The sequence below is a fragment of the Xiphophorus maculatus genome, chromosome 20, assembly GCF_002775205.1.
Source record: "Xiphophorus maculatus strain JP 163 A chromosome 20, X_maculatus-5.0-male, whole genome shotgun sequence".
Classification (NCBI taxonomy): Eukaryota; Metazoa; Chordata; class Actinopteri; order Cyprinodontiformes; family Poeciliidae; genus Xiphophorus; species Xiphophorus maculatus.
In genome coordinates, this window is record NC_036462.1 from 32355114 (window position 1) to 32375826 (window position 20713).

Genomic DNA, 20713 nt, shown 5'->3' on the forward strand with positions numbered 1-20713 from the left:
AAATGTACAAAGCAATCATGTCAGATTATATTTAAAGGGGCAGTATAAAGTATTTTCCAGGCACACAGTGCCATTTTATAGCTCAATCAAGTAATAATGTATGTCACCTTCAGTTGCTATAAATTATCTTAAAAGAAACTGGACTTCAATATTTAACGCCTTCAAATTGGGCCTCTGTCTCTTTAAAAACTCCTGCTCTTTCTGAAACTCTGCCTAACATCTAATAACCCTTTTTTTTTTACCAGTGTTTCACTGAGAAGCAGCTCCTATAATGGTAAATGGACTGAACTTATATAGCACTTTTGTCAAAGCGCTTTACACTAGTCACACTCACAAGACGTTTATACACCGATACACAGATTGGTAGGCAATTTGGTTAAATGCCTTGCCCAGAGGCACATCGACGTGGCAGGAGGAAGCTGGAATCGAACCTACAATCTTCCGATCGTAAGACGACTACGGTACTCTACCAAAGAGCCACAGTCGCCTCAATGAGTTCAGCTGATGCACAGATCCACCAGGTGTTTGCTAATTGCTACTGGCTAGTCTGAAGGAGCTGAGTGGAAGAGTTTCGGAGGAGGGCTGCTCTGTGAGGTGGAAGCTCAGAAACTTGGAAACTGCAGTTCAGAGGAGAAGCTGCGTCTCAAAAGCAAGCATTTTGCGCAGCTGAATGGTTGCTATGGGAGATTAAAGGATTTCTCAACTATACATGAAAGAATCAAGACAACACTCCAGGGATGTTTTAGTTGAGAGAACAACATTATAACATGATGTAATTTTCAAAAAAGTCGATTTTACATAATACTGCCCCTTTGATTATATATTTCAATTTCCATTACCTGAAGTCTTATGCTTGATAGGATTATGTGTCCAAAACATCTCGAAGTGAAACATCAACAAAGTTTGAAACACAATAAACTGGATGATACATGATTGGCATAATACTACATTAATAAATGTGGTATTTATTAATGTAATAATAAATACATTATTTATGTAAATACATACATAAATAATGTATTTATTACTAGCTTTCCATTTATAGCTAGTAATGCTTTAAATGTCTCAGAGTCTGGCCATGCATGGAGCTCATTGCTAGTTAACACAGAGGGTTTACCGAGGTACGTGGTTGATGAGAGCTTGAGATCTGTACTGAGGAAAGAGGTAAGACCTGAACTCCTCATTACTGCTAATACCAGGCCAAGTCTCTTCGGTTGGAGTACCTGCATTGCAAAGAAATAATTCATCGTCTCGTTTCTTATTACACTTAGTTATTATTATTATGTAAACACCAGGAAACCAAGTGAGGAAACGTCCATGTTAACGGTGCAGACTAACTGCTACATGAGTAGTCGTCACCCACTTCAAAATAAGAGCATGAATATAAACGTCCAACTACTTGAAGAATTCTCTACAGTCAATAACCAAAACTTTGACGCAGATGTTGAACTTTATTCAACTCAAAGTTTATGAGACAATCAAGTAGATTTATGGTACGTTCACACCGAGAGTGTTTTGAGCGTCAGGCGCGTCTGATTTACATTTAAAGTCCATGTTGAGGCGCATCGCAGGTCGTTGCGGCTCATTACGAGCGTCTAGCGCGGCGAGATTTGAACCGTTTGGAGAGTTTTGAGCGTTTGAAGCATCAAGAGCGTCCAACGGAAAACAAGGGCTAGAGCTGACGCGCCCTCAACACGCATCCACATAGACTTTGAATGTAAACCAGGCGCGCAAAACGCTAGGTGTGGAGCAAAATGTCAAGAGTCTGCATTCAACGTGCACATGCATCAAACATGAACATGAAGCGCTGGATGCAGTAGTTTTTGACGCACGTAACGCTTTTGGTGTGAACGCACCATTAGAATACGTACCAAAAAATGAATTCAGGGGAAGCTAAGAGCGCTAATTGTTTTCGAAGTTTGCAAAACCGCTAAAGTGCTAAATGAAAAATTTGCTACTGTACGGTTAGCAGAAGTGGCACACCACTGGTGGTTTCCTTTCATTGTAGGTTTCTAGAGTTCATTAGATTGCTGAGAGCAGCCCACTTTTTCACATACGTTCATAAAAGAAGGCTGCAAGGTGCTGTTCTGTGATAGTTCTGTGGCCAATGAACCGGTTGGTTCAGGGCTGAGCAAATACTTTCTGTATTAATAAGGATAAGCTCTCTTCTCATCTGCACATTTCATTCAGGTTTTTACTGTACTGTCATTTCTAGTCATCTTACCTATGAGTCTAAAAATCAAGTGTAGCTCCTCCTTCACCGTGGCTCCAGGAAACATCGGGCGACCCGTTGCCATCTCATACAGTATACAACCCACACCCCTACGGAGAGGTAGAGGAGGAGGAAGGGGATGAAAATACAAGTCGGACAGAGAGGGAAAAAAAGCGATCCCAATATATTAGGTCTTGATGTGAATTCAAGACTTTAAAATGAGTGAGTGGGCACTGTGGGTGGCGTGGCGAGACCCCCTGTTGATCTGTGGGGGGATATGTAAGCTCATAAAAGACCGTTGCATTGCTGGAGCTCCGTTTTTCATAATCTGTCATTTCACAAAGCTGTGGGGGTGTTATAAGCAAACAGTTATTGTGCAAAAAGTATATAAGGAAAGTGATTGCCCATGAATTATGCATCTTCATATTAGATTGTGAGTCATGTGTCTACAAGCAACCTGTGATATTTAAAAAGAGAGGAATGATTCACAGGAATCTTGGAAGATCCTGACGTTGATTAAAAAAGCTCAGTGGTGATGGGGGAGGACGTGTATTCATGTAGCATTAAAAACTATCTTAAAGTGCTGCGTGGACCGAGGCACACTTTATCTGTCCAGTCAGTTTAAATGACAACTGTTCAGTATGAGGAAATAAACTGAGAATTAGCCGACCAATGGAATTGGTCCGTCAGCTAATCTTGACCAAAGATGACTTACAATGTTTTACAAAACGATTCATTCTCCCAACATTTTCACATTACATTGACAAACTTTGACACATTTTTCTGACACTTTGCTCAATAGAACAACACAAAAACGCACATAATTGTAAAGTGGAAGAAAAAATTCATATGGCCTTAAAGAATCTGAAATGTTTGTCGTGTTGTGCACCTTCTTTCCTCTGATAACCCAGTGAAGGCAATGGCCTTCACCTAATTTATAAATGTAGTCTAACAACATATGACTTCATCTCACCATGAATGCAGCCATTTTGTGAGCATTTCCAAGGTTTGTTAGAGAACAGACAGCGCCATTAAGACCTGTCCACCCCTGACCTGACAGACAGGAAGAGGAGAAAGTTGTGGAAAGGTTTAATGCACAGTTGGGTCATACAGCAACGTCTGAACAACCCACACGGCTCTGCTCAATCCATCATCTGAAAATGGAAAGCATTATGGTGTACCATCATGGTTTTCCTCCACAGAGATAGGAAGTTGATGGGAAAAGGGATGAAACTAAATGCAGGACAATCATGTAAGAAAACCTGCAAGCGACTGTGTGTTTATAGACGATCCGCGTCTGTTTGCTAACTTCAATGACAGGTAAAAATGTCTCTAGATGTACAACGTTGATAGACAACCCTGAACACCTGCCGCTGTCACTGATACAAAAAGTTGTTCCATCAGCTTGCCGATTGCAAATTCAGACCACACGTCAACTGTACTTATAAAGTTGTCAATTGTACTTAAAAACATTTTGAACTAAAGTTTGTCTCTCCAGTTCACAATTACACATAGATAACCATTTCCACAAACACAACCCACAAAAGGCTGTGGATAAATCCCTTCTATACATTTTCTACAAAGAGAAACTGTTGCACAGATTGGTGCTAAGGGGGCAGCACTATGTATGTTCCATATCAATCATTTTATAGTACAATCAAGTATCTATGTCACCTTCAGTTGCTATAAAAATGTTGTATATAACAAATATGACTTTAAGGAAATTTGACTTTGCATTTTAACTCTTTGAAATTGGGCCTCTGTCTCTTTAAGAAACTCCTGCTCTTTCTGAAACTCCACCTTCAGAAACATTTAACATTGTTAAATGTTGTTTAACATTTAACATAGTAAGCAGCAGGAGAGACCGTTAAATGAAACACATTTAACAACCAGTGTTTCACTGAGAAGTAGCTTCTATAATGAGATCAGTAGATGCTAATGGCTGCTGGCTAGTCTGAAGGAGCTGAGTGGGGGAGCGCTGATCTGTGAGGTGGAAGCTCGGAAGATTGGAAGCTGCAGCTCAGAGGAGGAGGTGCTAGGTCCACCCAGTTGTTTTCCACAGCTGAATGGTTGCCATGGAGATTAAAGGATTTCTCAAACATTCATGAAAGAATCAAGGAAAAACTGTAGGTATAATTTTGATAAAGGAAAAACATAATAACATGATGTGAAGCTAAAAACAAAGAGTCAATTTTACATATTGCTGTCCCTTTATGGTGGTTTTGATCAAGAAGTGTAACTAAGAGCAAATCAGATATTTGATATGTTTTGATATTTGATTAATGTCAGAGAACAAAATGTAAAGAATTGTTTATCAATTTATAAAATTGTGTAAATAAAAAATCCGTTAGAACTCCCATCCCGGTGGGATGTGGGTGGGTGCACTGAAAGGTGAATGACTGTTTCTCACCACATGTCGATGTGCATGGAGTACTCCGTAGAGCCCAGGAGCACATCGGGGGGCCGATACCAAAGAGTCACCACTTCGTTGGAGTAGGTCTTCGTGGGGACGGATTTGGCCCGAGCCAGACCTGGACATCACAGGACGCCATTTTAGCTACAGCTCACATCTTTGCTCAGCAGGACAGGTGGCTTCGCTCTGCTTCCCATGAACTTTTTTAGCCAATGAAAGAGCCGATGGCAGCTCAACATGTCATGTTATTGCCTGCGTGTTTAGCTGGAGCTATTAAAAATAGTCAGGGACACTGGTGGGCTTATCGACCCACTTCCAACACAAAACTGGAAAAAATCAAGAGAGAGGGGTAATGGTTGCTAGGAAACATGAAGACAGGCCGAGAATAATCAGCTTTCAAGACCTCAGCGTGGCGATAAAACAGAACACAACTCAAAGTATTTACTACAACCAGGATTGCTCCGTCACTGCAGAGAGTGACCCGTTCGGTTTGTTGAACGTCGCCGTGCTTCCTACCAAAATCGGCCAGCTTCAGCTCGCCCTTGTCGTTGATGAGAAGGTTCTGAGGCTTCAGGTCTCTGTGGAGGATTTTTCTTTTGTGGCAGTAGGAGAGACCGCGCAGCAGCTGGAACATGAAGATCTGCAGGAGGGAGGCGTGAAGGAAAGACGCTGCACAGGTTCAAAGGGAAATGCAGCCGTTCCAACACAGTGGCCGTATTTACTGACCTGCCTCACATATTCGACATAACTTTACAACAATATATTATAATGTCATTTATTGTATGGAGTAATGCAAAACACAGCAGTGTTTTAAGTGGAAGGAAAAGTATTCAGTCACATTCAATAAAATAGAATATGTGAATAATTAAAATAGGAATCTTTAAGCAGGTATTAAGCTTTTTTAATAAGCCCACATTTCAGTATTCTACTTTTTTTGGTTCTTATTGATCTGATGTGATATTATAAACTCAAATGTTGCGTTTGTATTAGCTGTAAGTGGAAAACCATCATTATTAATCAAAACAAAAGGCTTAAAAACAGCAGTCTTCAATCAATACATCGTGTTTCAGTTTGTACACCGAGGTACTAAAATAGTTTATCTCTCAAAGCAAATCTTTATCTTTGTTTGTTTTGTTAGTGAAACTGTGTCTTCAGAAAATCGGTCTACTATGTAATATATAAAATAGTCTAAAAATCCAACAGAAAAAGTAAATATATGCAAGCCTGAAGGCATTTTGACTTTATTTTTCATAATTGGCGTCAGGATTTCAGAAGAATGGAAATAAGTTTAGGATCCAGCAGGGCTTAATGACCAAACGAAGGCATGATAATTAAAGAGGCAAAATAAAGAATAAATGTCAGACTGTCAGGTAGCATATCGTATAAACGCAGCCTGAAAAATGACTTTAAGTATAACACATAAAAGGATAGACATCCTCAATTAAAATCTAAGAAATTAGTACTGTATGTTTATTGTAGGGGGAAAGAACAAGAACACAGTTTGTTCTGTTCACCAAGTTTAAGAGTTCAAAAGCATCCTGGGTGCATAAAATAGTGTTAGCTCTGATCCTTCCCCCAGCAGCTGGTAGGCTAGAATCGGCACCGCTCCCAACAAACTCAGTAAATGTTTACATCCTGTTGATATTTGCTAATTTGTTTCTTGTGAAAGCTCTGTTGTATTTTTATGCAGATTTTTTTTTTTTATGACTTTACTCAATTGCACGTTTCTTTCAATCTGAGTATTCTAATTCCAATAATTGTGCTGTGTATTTTTTTTTTTTTCGCTGTAAACTTGCCCCTTACTATCGTCTTACTTGATATTCTCCTAGGTGTGAATCTGCCTGCCTGTCACTTTGCACTACAGTAACACAAATTCTTAACAAGTAAAGACAACTCCAATTGTGACACTCATCTAAAATACAAGCTCACCAATATAAAACACAAATTAATTCCTGAATGGGAGTTTGCAACGGACATTTTTTTCTTTTCTTTTAATAGATTCAAGACATACATTTAGCTTCTTAAATCCTCCTACCAGTAATGTACAGTTAGCTCTCACCTTGACGTTGTGCATGCTCATGAGATTTCCACAGTTGTCCAAGTAATGTTTAAGGTCACTGTCCTGCAAAACAGAATAACTCGCTGTTGCATTGATCTTCCTTTGGGGTGAGTGACCTTTAGGAGCTGTGCTGATACTCACCAGATACTCGAACACCAGGGTGAGGCAGCGGTCTGTGTGGATGATGTCATGCAGCGTGACGATGTTGGCGTGTTTGAGGTTCTTCAGCAGAGACACTGAAACCCCCCCCAAAAAACAAACAGGTGTACATGAGGACAACAGAAAGCTTGTTGTGAATTTGTGGATTATTACATCACAAAATAATTCTCAATTAGGGGTTAAGGTAAATTTGACCTATAAAAACTGTGATGTTACATCACAGTACACTTTTTAATGGCCAAAAAAAGATTATTTAATATGATTAATGATAAATGATTACACGTCCTACATGTGAACGTAGAAAAAAGTATGTGTATTTTATGATGGAATATTAGGGCCATGCTAAGAAAACAATAAAAAATATAAAATTACGAGAATAAAGTCACCTTTATTTTTAAATTACGACTTTATTCTCATATTATTTAGACTATTCTCATAAAATGACTTTATTATTTTACTTTTCTTTTATTAGTGTGGCCCTAATACTCTGTTGTAGTATTTAACTGAGTCAGAAAAAAAAAGTTGTTTTGAGCCTTTTCTCTACTATAATCCCACACATACTTTACACAGATAATTTTCCCTTTTGTTTTTGAAGATAATTTGTGTCTACAGAACCATGAAAGAGCATTTTCCCCAGAGAAGATGTTTTTTTGGGGAAATCAACAATCCAATGTACAGGTTTTTATTCGACAGGTTTGTCATACTTACATGTTCAAATGATCAAATGTATTTTTATTTCCAAAGGCTTTAGGGGATGATTTCCACTTACTGAGAGAAAGGCAACCTGTCTCGATCTGAAAAGTGATCGGTTGCAGCTCCCATCTCAAACGTTGTGAGAATTGTAAGAGAGGTTTTTTTCATCCCTGTGGAGGAATTCTGGCGCTTTGGCCCAGGCTCTAGACCAGGGGTGGGCAATCCTGGTCCTCGAGGGCCGGTGTCCTGCAACTCTTAGACGTCTCCCTGGTCCAACACACTTGAATCCAACAGCTGAATCACCTCCTAAGAACAGTCAGGTTCTCCAGAGTCCTGCTAATGACCTCATTATTTGACTCAGGTGTGTTGAAGTAGAGATGCATCTAAAAGTTGCAGGAGACCGGCCCTCGAGGCCTGGAGTTGCCCACCCCTGCTCTAGACAGTACTGTTCTAATCCATCCACATTGGAAGGTTTTTGAGTATAAATTGCCCGTTTAAGGTCATGCCACCCCATCTAATTCCAGACTTAATTAAATCGCTGGAAAGCTTCCATTTTATGCATTGGATCATTTTTGATCCAGTATCATAGACCCCACTTAATGTTGGCCGTCAGGTTTTATTGAAGTCATTTCATTTTGCTGCAGTATAGGAATACTACTCCTATTGGTGTGGGTGGTGAAACTAAACCAGAAATATGGCAATTTCATAATTTGAAATGGATGGGGGAAAAACTTTTCATATAGTCAGGTTGGATTGGATAGTTTCCCCAATAGCACATAAAATTATTTGAAAATAGAGATATGTATTGTCTTGGGTTATTTTTGTCTGACATCAACATTTCTTTCAACTGAAAGTTAAAAGACTGAAAAAAAAATACACTGTCACTCACTGTACTTTAATATTGTCACCTTCCTAAAATAATGGCCTGAGTTCATTTTTGCCCAAATTTTTATTTATTTATTTAGCCCAAAATTATTTACTCCAATGATTTGGCATAAATGATTTTGTTTGTAGTGCTAAAATCATTTTGGTTATTAGTTTAGGAAGGTGACAATATTTTGATTTCAAGAAAAACATGTATTGCCTATGCTGCACCACCAGGTGGCGATAATGATAACCATAAAACCATCGAAATTCATAAGAAGAAGATCCAGTGTGGCTCAAGCAGCTCCACATTAAATATTCTAAATATTCTACCAAAATAACTCTCATTAAGCTTCATAGAAACAAAGACAAAGGAAAGTAAATGTGGAAAATCCACAAAAACGACACCAGTGTTGTGGTTTCTATGCCTCTTAGCACAAAGCGAGCTTCTACATAATCAGTGCTTTAATATCAGACCACACTGCATACAGAGTTCTAGACTTCCTTCTCTTTGGAGTGATTTTATTACGCCAACAGTGAGACCCAGAACTCTGACCCTAGAACTTATGTTACCTAATTTTAGGAATGAAACCGAGGATCCTGTCAAAATAATTCCACTTTATAATTGATATAGATTCACTCAGAGGTGAATCAGTCAAACCAGAAAAACTAAAAATTGTTTTGAGAGACTTCACCGACACTGATGTGTGTTCTCTAACATTTGGAGGGAAGAAGAGGAATGAGGAAACAAAATCGTGTTCTCGCAATAAAGCTGTGATCATTCAACAATGTTGACACTAACAATGTAAGTTGTTCAAAGTCAGAATAACTTTATAATAGAGGCTAAGATGCCCAAAATATAAGCTTTACTCCTGCAGCAGAGCCTGATCTCTACAGTGCCTTCTTATGATCCACATGGTTAATTTTTTTTATTTGTCTGTGAACCGAAAGGATTTAATCCCAAAGTATTTTATTTTGACAAAAGATTTTAACCTCATTTTGCTGAGAATTTAAACAAAATAAGATTTGTGGAGGGGAGACCCCCCCTCCACAAAGCCCCATCCGAAAATTCAGGTTTATCAAAAAAAGTGCCGCCTCCTCACCAGGGAGATTTTTCTCTGGCGAATTTGTTTGAGCAAAAAATCTCAGAAAATCCCAAGTGAGACTCTGACAGGGTTAATAATCCCTTTACCTTCTCTGATAGCAGTGCAAGGAGCTCCCTCGTCGTGCTCCAGGCGGATCTCCTTCAGGGCCACTAGGTTCTCCGTTAGTTTGCTCCTTCCTTTAAAAACGGTGGCGTATGTCCCCTGGGAACAGAAGCACAGGAAGGCATATCAGGCGATATCATGTAAAAGAAAAAGAGCCGTTGTAGAAACATGAGTCTTTGTAGTTCTGTTTCGCTCAGAATCACCTTTTTTTATTTTTTTTTAAGGGAGTTGGTGACGACTATTTCTGACTGAATGAGAACACCTTAGAATGACAGCAATCGTGTCGTCAAGGTGTTTAAAGTTGAGTTTGAGTGAGAATGTTTCTACTGTTCATAAAAACATACGAAAATAATCTATTGCATTTTGTGTATCTGAATCAGTTCAACATATGGAACAAGTGACATGTAGATCTGAGAAAAGGTCGGAACGGGGTTCAGATTACCATGAAAAAGTCAGATATGGGTCAAATTTGCCTGATGTTTATTTTTTGTTTATTTTTAATCTACTTGATTTTTAATTTAATTTTATTATTATTATCTTCTTGTTGTATGTTGTTTTTAACTTTTTTGTGCTGAAAGGTGCTATATAAATAAAGTTGCCTTGCCTTGATGTGTGATCTAGTTGTTTTCAACAATGTTCCAGATCTATTCAGTTTAATTCTATGTTTTGAACCAATTAAAACAAGGTGTTGCTGCAGTTTATTTTTACATGTAGTCAAGGTAGTCAACCTATTGTTGTACAGTCAGTTGCAGTTTCTTTATTATTTATTTGCCATTGGCTGCTATGCTACTGATTGCACAGACTGAACACAGTAAAGTTGTTTTTACGTGTTTGACCAAGTTTGTGAAGCTGCTGGTGTGTTTAAGTCTGCTGTACTGGAGCAGAGTCATCAAATAAATGTGACTTCTTCAAAGCAGATTGGTTTTTAGTTGAATAGTACAGGATAAATGTCACATTAAGTGTGGAAAACAATCTCAGATGATTTTATCACAGCAACCCACCGTTGTAACAGGGAGTCAACTTTTAGTTGCTCGCAAACAAAACCGTAAATGTTGCACTGAACTCAACAGAACCTTTGAATCGTATGGACAACCAGCTGCGACGTACCTCACCTAGTTTGCCAAGCTTCACATACGTTTCCAGTTTCCCAAATCCTATATCAGACTAAAAGGCAGAGAAAACCATTAGGCAGATTATTTTCACAACACTTGATTCTGTCCTCCGGATCAGGAAATAAAGGTTTGACTAATCTTACACTCGACAAATGACTTGTTTACTCTGTCCAACAAAAAAAAAACACTTAATTGTCAACAGGGTTGAGAACAAAAGAACAATGATTCCTTCAGTCTGAGTCACTACCCGCCATGCAGGTGGAGCGACACAACATGGTGTGGGAAATAAGCCGACGGTTACTGACCAGTGAGGCGCGTCGGGACGTGCGGCTGAGCGGCCTGCAGAGGGGGGAGTTTTCACTTTCCTGCTGCAGTTTTTTGAGAAACTCCGGAGGCAGGCGGATGTCCATGGGCAGAGACATCCGCTTACTGACGTCCTGAAGAGGTTGACCGAGAAAGGGATCAGACGGTTGTCTTGTTCAGGCATTTTATGTTTGTGTCAATTATTTAATTGATTGTCAGGCAGATATTCAAAAGTTGGTGGATTCAGAATTGTGACTGAGGATAAATGTGAGCCAATTACAGCTGTAGGAAGGAAACCTAAAAGGTTTGGCCCATACAGTCAACAGCTCAAAAGGCAATTATTCCTGCCGCTATATAAAAAAAAAAAGTTACAGAAATATCTTTCAAATATATTCTTTCAAAATTTTCTGGCATTTAGCAAAAAGAACAAATTTTGGTCATTTTTACCTGACCTAAAACAGGACAGGTTTGGTCTGATTTAACTGCAAACAGTGAGAGAAAGAAAATGTGTGAGTGTCTTTTTATTCGGTGTATGTAAACATCTGGCTTCAACTGTATCAGATTTAGGCTCCTCCCCTCTGACACTCAGAGGGGAGGAAGCCACAATTAGTGACATTTGAACACTTGTTTGATGCCCAAAACGTGTTTCCATTGCAGTTTTGCAAAATTGCAACACGGACAAAAACGTCACCTCACCCAAGAGCAAAAACGTCTTCTCAAAAAAAAAACAACAAAAAAAGTTAGTTGTTTTGAAATTGCATCTCCATTAGGTGAATTCATTCTCGTAAATCCAATTAGCGCAATGTCATGGTCAATGGCAGCGCAGCCATATTGAAACAACGAAAGTCAATTCGCTTCATGGAAAAACTATTCACAATTTCTAAAAATGTCAAAATTGAGTTTTGTCAACATGAGCAGATCAGCGACAAAGATCTCCTCACATTTCTAATGGAAAGGCAACAGCTGTTCCCAGCAGGTTCTACCGGAGTTGTTTGTGTTCAAGAACATAAAATTGTGTTATTTTCTAAACATAATGAAAGAACAATAAACACCTCAAAACGGTAAGGAAACTAACAAAACAGATGTTAGCAATGTTCTACAGCAGCGTTGTCAAATTCATTAATGATCTTGGGATCAAAGGAAAAGCAAAAGATCACTGAGATTCTTGCAAAAATGGAGCTAATTGTTTTTCACCGCTTTAGCTGCTGACCTGTTGTAAACCCCTCATTAGAAAAATCCACTCCTCACGTTTGTAGCAAGTGGCTGTATTGGTCTGCGGAAGCTGAACACCGGCTCAGTTGTTGTCAGGCTGTTATTTCTGTCCTCATTACATCTTTCTAAGTATTCGCTTCTCACTGGCCTACAGTATTCTCACTGGTCTGTCTGAGAAAAAAAAAAAAAAAAAAGAGTCAGGTTGACTCATGCTCCTTCAAACAGGACTTTTTTTTTTTTACCTGCGAAGGTAGGGCTGTAGACAGTCTGCGAAAGAAAAGTGTGACGCTACGGAAAGGCTAAAAAGTTGTGGAGGCGAGTCAGAGTCTGTGTCAGAGGCGAGGAAGACATCAACCTTTTCACACTCTGAGTAACCTTGTGTCTGTTTAAGGCAGTTATGTAATGAAACATAAAATCATGTCTCCCAGAATAAAAAGATACCTCCATTGAATACCAGCAATGGTAACTTCATTCCTGACCCAAATATGTTTGGTTTTTATTTTATTTTTAAAGGTCAAAGCACCTATCCTATGGTCAGGAGGTTCAGTGAAGCAGGTAAGATGGTCGGCCTGTGAAGAATAACCAGTTAGTTTCTTTAACCAAACCAACTCTATAGAGAAATGCTTGGCTGACGCTTCCTGGCTTCTGCTCAGGTTCAGCTAACCAAAGCATTTAGAGTCCCTCTGCTTTTCCCAACTTGCAGCTGGAGAAGTTAGGCGAGTCCATTCCACACCACGGTGAGCAGGATTCGCCGTAACTCCTCGCTCTGCAGCATCAACCCGTCTGCTACTCACTTCCATGGAAAAGCGTCTGTGCTGGGCCTGGCTGTGGTAGTGCAGGTGGGACGGAGAGTGAGCTCCTGGTGTGGTGGCCTCAGGGCTCACTGGGCTGGCATCGTGAGATGGAGGACCGAGTCGGTCCGGAGTCAGCCCTGGAAGAACAGGACGGAATCAGCATCTGAAGGATCATTCAGCTCATCCACACCGAACTGAATATCCGGGAAACCAAATGCATTTTTACGTGATTTGGTATTTTGTTCACACGTAAACTGTTTAATACTACTTTGATAGTAAAACCTCTGGGCAAAGTGGAGATTTGCAAAGTCTCCTTTTTGTTTTTTTTTTGCTTTTACGTGTGGACATCGGAAACCGGAGATTTAGAGGTCCAGACCTTGACGGTCTGCAACAAACAACGAGCCGCTGACGTCGTATCTGTGACCATTGTTTCTGTTTGGCCGTGCAGTGGAGGAAAGATGGCTGCGTTCAGAGAAGTGCTGATTTTTACATTTGTTCAGACATTTTTTACTTCTACTTTTCCAACAAGTTAAGTTGCAAAGGAGAAGGAGCGCTTAAAGGTCAGCTGTTTTACACCAACTATCCGTCCCACACGAGGCAAAATGACGTTCCATCTCCACGTGTTCTTTCACACCCCCTCGACATTGCCTTGTGTTTCATTCTAACGCGGTATTTAAAAGTAGTTCAACCTCTCTGTCTGAACCTCCTGGCGCGATAGCCGTGCTCTGGTTAAACACAACCCACATATGGAGGCCTTAGTCCTCGACGTGGCCGTCGCAGGTTCGATTCCCGGGCTGGTGACCTTTGCTGCATGTCTTCCCCCTTCTCTCATTACCCACTTTCCTGTCAATTCACTATCAAATAAAGGCCACTAGAGCAAATAAAACATTTAAAAAATAAAACTCCTCACGCCATATTTATTTGCTGACAGGAAGTTATGGTCGTTTTGAAGGTTTCATTTTAGCTGACGTACAGCAGGTATTAGCTTTTCACTACACTGCCCCCTGTGGGTTTGGCATGTTTATACCAACGCTCAGTAAATCATGTAATTCAGCGGCTTTCTGTTTACTTACATTTTAACAAATGTAAGTAACTGGTTTTCTTAAACCAGTCAAGTGTGGACATGATTACTTTATAAAAAGAAAAAGACCTGGCTATGTGTGAACTAGGCCTGAAAAAAAAAAATCTAAGTAAGCTAATGGCTATTTCTACCCTCATTAGTCCACACACTCTTATCCCTCATCATGTAGAGAACCTTTGCTTATTTATTTAGTTTCTTACTTCCCTCGTTGCAGAAGTCGAAGGGCAGGCTAGCCTCCTCTGGTCCATGTGAATCATTAAACCCAGCTTCAGATGCTGCGTCGGACCCCGGCAGCCATGTAATGAAAAACTCTGTGATCCAGCCTGGCATGATAATTAGATCAAAACCTAATCGCTCTGGATCTGGACTTTCATCACATTCACCAACCTCAGTATTGCTCTGTGTGTTTACACGTATTTGTGCTCGCAAACATGATGCTAGCAAACAAAAAGAAGGGAAAGACTTTTCATCACCGTCGTCAGTTTTTATAAGGTGTTTGTGTTTAAAGCAGGTTTTCTATGAACTTCTGTTCTTCTTCCTGACGTTAATCATGAAGAATCAGGAGACTCTACTTGGATTTGTTGTGATAAGGCAACGCAAATTAATGTGCAGTTTAAAATTGCAAGCAAAAGGTTTGATGTTCAAAATATTTTACTCATGAAAATCTGCAAAATGTTGGGATGCATTTATATTTTGCCCTCCTGAACCAATATTGCCGTCAATAACAGCCGTTTGTACATATACAGGGCATATAGGTTAGCTTTAGCTTAGTGCATAAAAGTATCAAAATCTTGAATTTTTTCACAGATCATTTGTCTTATACTGTCACAACATATCAGTATTTTAAACAAATGTAAGTAATGTACATATTTATTTTTTAAATAAAAATTAAAAGCAGCTTTAAAGTGATCAAAATTAGTTTTTTAAAATGCTTTTAAAAATTTACTATTTTCCTTCCTTTGCATTGCTAATCACTACTTTTGGTTAGTCTGTTCCATAAAATACCAATAAAACATCCTTATGTCACTATGTGGGCCTTTTCCAACTAAACAGAGCAGTTCTTCAGTTTGACATGGAGCATCGATATCGCTATTTACCCTTTAGCTAAACTGTGTTTGATGTACAAAAGCAGATAATAAACCGGCTTTCAAGGAAAATCTGTGACTATCCATTTCACACACCAGACATGAGGCAGCCGAGTCACGATGAAGAAAATTCCACTGAAGCTCAGTATTGTTAAGTGGCATTGTGTGGATGCTGTGACCCCCCCACTGTGGTGAACAGAAAGGACTTTGATCCTCCATGTTCAACGTTGTGCCTTGGAGAGCGGTCAGTGTTTGGTACCTGGCTGGCTTTTAAATGCTTCACACTGGGAAGTTTTTTTTTTTTTTTTTTTCAATGGCAGCATTAACAGCAGCACCATGGTGGACATGTCGGAGCCCCCTTGGTGTGCGTCGCACAATCCCTGTTTCCATAGGGACAATGGCAAACAAAGAGCAGGACGCTTTATTAGGTATCACTAAAGCCACCTTCCCAATGTCGAGGTACTGAGACACACACCACTCCTGCTCAACCTGTGATGTGCTTAACCCTGATCACACACACACGCACTTTGTAATTACAAAGCCTAACACGGTCCAGTACAAGAAAACAAGTGAAGAAGAAGAAGATGAACTGAATCCCAGGAAGGCTTTCATATCTGACAAATGTCTGAATGAATCTAACAAGACATTTCAGAAGAAGCTCAGAGGCGCTCTGGTGCAGCCTGGCTGTGTGTTGTGTTGATTATCAGTCTAAATAGGCTGAGAGGATGAAATGACAAACTGTTTTCTGGTCATTTGAATTTCACAGCTGCAGCGCTCCTTTGATCCTTCGGATGCTAATTAGTGCGGCTAAAGGTGAGGCTAATCTGAGCCCAGTCGGGAGAGACAGACGGATGTCTGCTGGACACCTGGTTATGAAAAGGACAATCCATTATGGTGCACAGCATGATGTCTGAGCCTGTGCAGCTGAAATTGCTCTTACACCGAGAGGAGAAAAGCAAGATTAGACTGAGGGAAAAATACCTATGAAGACTTCAGATATATTTGAAGCCGTTTTTATTGATCACAGTCAACACGATCATTTAAAGGGACAGAATTATGTAAAATTCACTTTTTTGAGCTTTACATCATGCTATAATATCACATCCTCCTGAAAAACATATCTGGAGTCTTGCTTGGGTTCCCGCATGCATATTTGAGAAATCCTTGAATCTCCATGGCAACCCATTCAGCTGTGCAAAACGCCTGGTTGGACCTAACCCCGGACTCAAGATGCAGCTCCTCCTCAAAACTGAAGTTTCCAAGCTTTTGAGCTTCCACCTCACAAAGCAGCCTTCCCCCAAAGCAACACCCCAATTCAGCTCCTTCAGACTAGCCAGGTGCAAGTAGCAAACATCTGGTGTAATTCCCCATCAGCTGAGCTCATTATAAAAGCTACTTCTCAGTGCAGTGCTGGTTGTTAAAGGGTGAACCATGTTGTGACGACTTCCTGAAGGCGGAGTTTCAGAAAGAGCAGGCGTTTTTAAAGAGACAGAGGCCCAATTTCAAGGCATTAAACTCCAAAGTCAAGTTTTTTTCTAAGTCATATTTGACATGTACAGCATTTGTACAACAACAAATGGTAACATAGTTACTTGATTGTGCTACAAAATGGCACTATGTGCATGGAAAATACTTAATATTGCCTCTTTAAGAACACAAGCTAATCCATGTACAACAGGCCGTCAGTATTTGCAGAAGTTAGGGGCCACACCTATAATCTGCAAATATTTGAGTCTCCTTCTAAAGATGCTTATATCTGCCTATTTTGATATTTCAAATGCCAAATATGCCTTAATGTGCATTACAATGCACACTGGAAACTGTCTTAGCTCTACCATAGAAGATAAAATCTACAGTCTTCCTTATCTCCACTCTTGGGAGCCCAGCCAATAAACAGCAAGTAAAATCAATGTCGCTTCTGGATTGGCTGCTTTGCTAGCATTGTAAGTAGGTATTTTAGGTTCCAAGCTGCATTTTCTTTCAAATTTTTGGTTTATGCTTGACAAAAAAACAGAAGAAAGAAAATCTAGGCAGGTTTTTCACCAATCAATCTTGGGTTAATGTAGCTCCTCCCCCTCAGCTGAACCAGGCAAGAATTTGCAATTTGCAGGATAGTGAGCATGGCCACCGACGCTTGGTTATTTCCACTAGCACAAACGCAGCAAACTGCCAATCTTGAGCATGTATGCACTACAACTGGTTGTTTCTGACCAAGCGGCGTATTTCTGCAGGTGGCAGTAGAACCGTGTTGATTAAAGAATTTTATATTTTCTTCTCCCCGTTTGATTCTACTGAACACGGCTAAGATGTCCTTTAAGTGTTTTCTTTATTTTGTGTTTCTATAATAAGAGATGAATTGTAATATTACAAATTCAGTATTTTGTTACTGCAAATATAATTGCAGGGAAGAGTCAGAAAACCTAATACCTGTAATCACTGAGGACCAGCAGCAGTAGCATAACAATCATCCCCAGATGAAGAACAGGCCAACCATATGCAGCGTTGTAATTTCACACTTTTATGTCTTTGCAGTCACAGTGTCTAGCAGCAATGACTAAACCATCTAGTTATTAACATAATTTGTTTTTTGCATTATCTATTACTTACTCCAGGATTTATCTGATTTCCAATCAAAACCTGTGGATCTGCTGTGCTGTGCTGGTGGCACTGGTCACAGTGTGGAAACTCAACTGCCTCTGTGAGGTTCTGACCCAGAAAATGGAAATGACAAACACCCAGTTAAGTAATCCAGTTTGCTCTCTTATTAATAGTCACAAGTCGCTGATTGACACAGACCCAGCAAAGGGTGCTGGTAAATAGAAGAGTGTTTGGATTTGTGAAATTATTCAACTTCTAATGAGATGAAACATGATCTGACTCAACACCCTCATTCAAAATAATAATTAAAAGCTAATTGGAGAGATTAATAGTGAAGAACTTAGTCGACCTTATAAATACCCACAGCAAAAACATTCAATCTTACGCAGAATTTTTGGTCTAGTTTCTGGTGCAAATAAATTAGTACACGAAAAATGAGACAAAACTAACTTACAAGTAACTTTTCAGTAAGATAAAAGAAAAAAAAGTTTTTGTTATAAAATAAAACACTTTTTGTTTAAAGCTTTTCAGAACGAAGGCGATTTTCCAGCTCTTCTGTGGAACATCTTTAAGATAGTAGCAAAATAAAGAGATTAGCACATAATGATGAAGAGAAACCTTTGCTAGGGTTGGAGTTCTTACCCTGGGTGTGCCTTATGTTGAGCTGGTTGATCTGTTCAGTGAACTCGTTCTCCTCGATGGTCTCAGTGCGTGGGACTGACAACGAGAACCGTCTCTTAAAGTTCTTCATCTTGTTCATGATGTAGAAAAGCAGACTCTGGAAGACAGAACGAATGAGGATAACTTCAGTAAAGTGATCAAAACTACTAATGGAAACCAGGATGCTTTAAAGCATTGCAACAAACACATTTCGAAAAAGTCTACAAATCACATGATTAAAGAGATACATCCTCACTTCGCTCGCTTGTGTGTCTACATGACACACGCTGCAGAGCGCCTCGTCCGGACGGCTGCGACAGATCTTCATGAGACGCTTCATCAAACACAGTTGTGTGTGTGTCATTGGCTAATGAGGCGGAAAGCAGCAGGAAAGCTACAAATCAATATCCTGTCTCCCACAGTTTGCTCCACAATCACAGCCAGCCTGACTGGTTGGCTGGTTGTTGCTCTGCTGTTATGTTTACAACTCGCTTTTCATCCTCCTCGCCTTTTCCGCTCCGTCTGCCGGTACGGGGACCGGAGTCACGGGGTGTCCATGGTTCATCAAATCAAATAAAACTTGGGATTGTGAATTAGTGTGTGAGAGTGTGTGTCTGCTCCTCAGCGCAAAAATGAACCCCTGAGAGTCGTGTGGGGTTGAATCAGTTACTAGCCACATCAGGATATTATTGACACTGAAAGTACTTTGTTTTTGTCGCACATGTTGGACGAATGTCTCTAAATGCAGAAGGCGACACCCGAAAATGTCACTACAGTACATATATATGCCGAAATGCTTTAGCTACTCCAGTGCTACCGCTAAAGTTCACATATCAGGTCTTGATAATCAATTTTTTTTTTTTTGCTGAAATTTTATTTTGTTTTTCTTTTTATGTGTGGACGACATTCCGATCATACTGAATTTTGTCACATTGAACAGAAATGATGGGCACTGACCAAAACAAACATGGACGTCCTGCTGTCACTCCAACCCTAATCCAGTCTCATCATGTCTGGGTTGCAGACATGTATTCATTCATCTCAGGTTGTGAAGGCTTCTCACGTTACATCATGAAGTGTTACTGGCTCTGTTTGCATTAACTGAAATCCATTCCATGTCATTTTAAATGCATTAGCAAAGAATAACTGAGCACATGATAATAACCGTTCCCTCATTATCTCGGAACTCATTTACTTGGGGAAGAAAAACAAATCACTTCCTTTTTCTTTACAATATGTCTGGTTTACTGGTGAAAGTAGATTGTGTTTTTTTTTTCCACAATCTATATTCTTTAAAATGTCTTAAAATGGACAGAGAAATGTACAACGGCCTGTCAGGGTCATTCTGAGTAGAACAAAAAAAAGATGTACATTTTTGTCAAAAATCTCAGAAGTTTTCTAGTCAAACGTTTTCTAGAAAAAAACTCATTAATCTTGAGGTTCACTTCAGAAATTTTCTAGAAAAAACATGTAAATTTTACAGTTTCAAATGTCTAAAATTTACAACTCGTCAATGTGAATTTAATTATGAAGCACTTTAAAAACAGCTGTGAACTGCACCAATGCGCTGTACTGTATTCTTAAAACCACAGATAAAAACTTATCTGTAAAATTAATTTTGTAAAACATAAGTTATTCCACCAATCAGGAGCAGGGACAGCAAATGGCCGGCCTCCCCTGCTTCTCAGTCTGGTTTCTGGGAACAAATAGGAGCAGTGTGATATTTGACCGAAGTTTCCTACAGATGGAATGGTCGTGAAGAAGCTCCTGGAGAAACGCAGAGGCCAAGCCATTCAAACTCAGAAAATGTCTAAAAGTCAACATTTTTATTCTTGAATCTCATACATTTCCGTTTTTATTTCCAGACAATTGCTGAGATCGATCTCAAAATTTCTTCTATCTACGTTGGTCACAATTCGCCGTCAGAAACGTACTCAAGGGTGCAGTCTGAGTTTAAGGGATAACTTCTAGTGGTTACTTTAAATAGTTATTGTGTAAGAGTTTGTGAGTGGTATTATGTATTCTGGCATTAGTTATGAAAATACACCACAGTTGGGGACTGGGTATCCATTAAATGCTAACTTTTGTTCTTTAACCTGGTTTTTTCCAGACACACAAAATGAGATTTGACTTCATGACGTGAATATTTCTCAATTAAGAATTTAATATTTGATGGGGTAACTTTTGTCAATGTTATCAACAATATGGAGACAAACCAAACAACACACAGCTAATTCTAAGTTTGGAAATTCTATAAGAC

At 39.5% G+C, this 20713-nt stretch overlaps 1 protein-coding gene across 1 annotated transcript in view; it reads right to left on the reverse strand.

The window, feature by feature from the left end:
* Positions 1-20713, reverse strand: part of cdk18 (cyclin dependent kinase 18) — a 39876-nt gene that overhangs the window by 2601 nt on the left and 16562 nt on the right. The window contains exons 2-12 of the mRNA XM_023324837.1: positions 18436-18571; positions 13030-13166; positions 11026-11157; positions 10716-10772; positions 9593-9707; positions 6826-6920; positions 6685-6747; positions 5142-5265; positions 4623-4743; positions 2225-2322; positions 1118-1223 (exon numbers count right to left, since the gene is read on the reverse strand). Of these exons, the coding sequence (XP_023180605.1) occupies positions 1118-1223; positions 2225-2322; positions 4623-4743; positions 5142-5265; positions 6685-6747; positions 6826-6920; positions 9593-9707; positions 10716-10772; positions 11026-11157; positions 13030-13166; positions 18436-18553 (1166 nt within the window). The 5' untranslated portion in view covers positions 18554-18571. The remainder of the gene's footprint in view (positions 1-1117; positions 1224-2224; positions 2323-4622; positions 4744-5141; positions 5266-6684; positions 6748-6825; positions 6921-9592; positions 9708-10715; positions 10773-11025; positions 11158-13029; positions 13167-18435; positions 18572-20713) is intronic.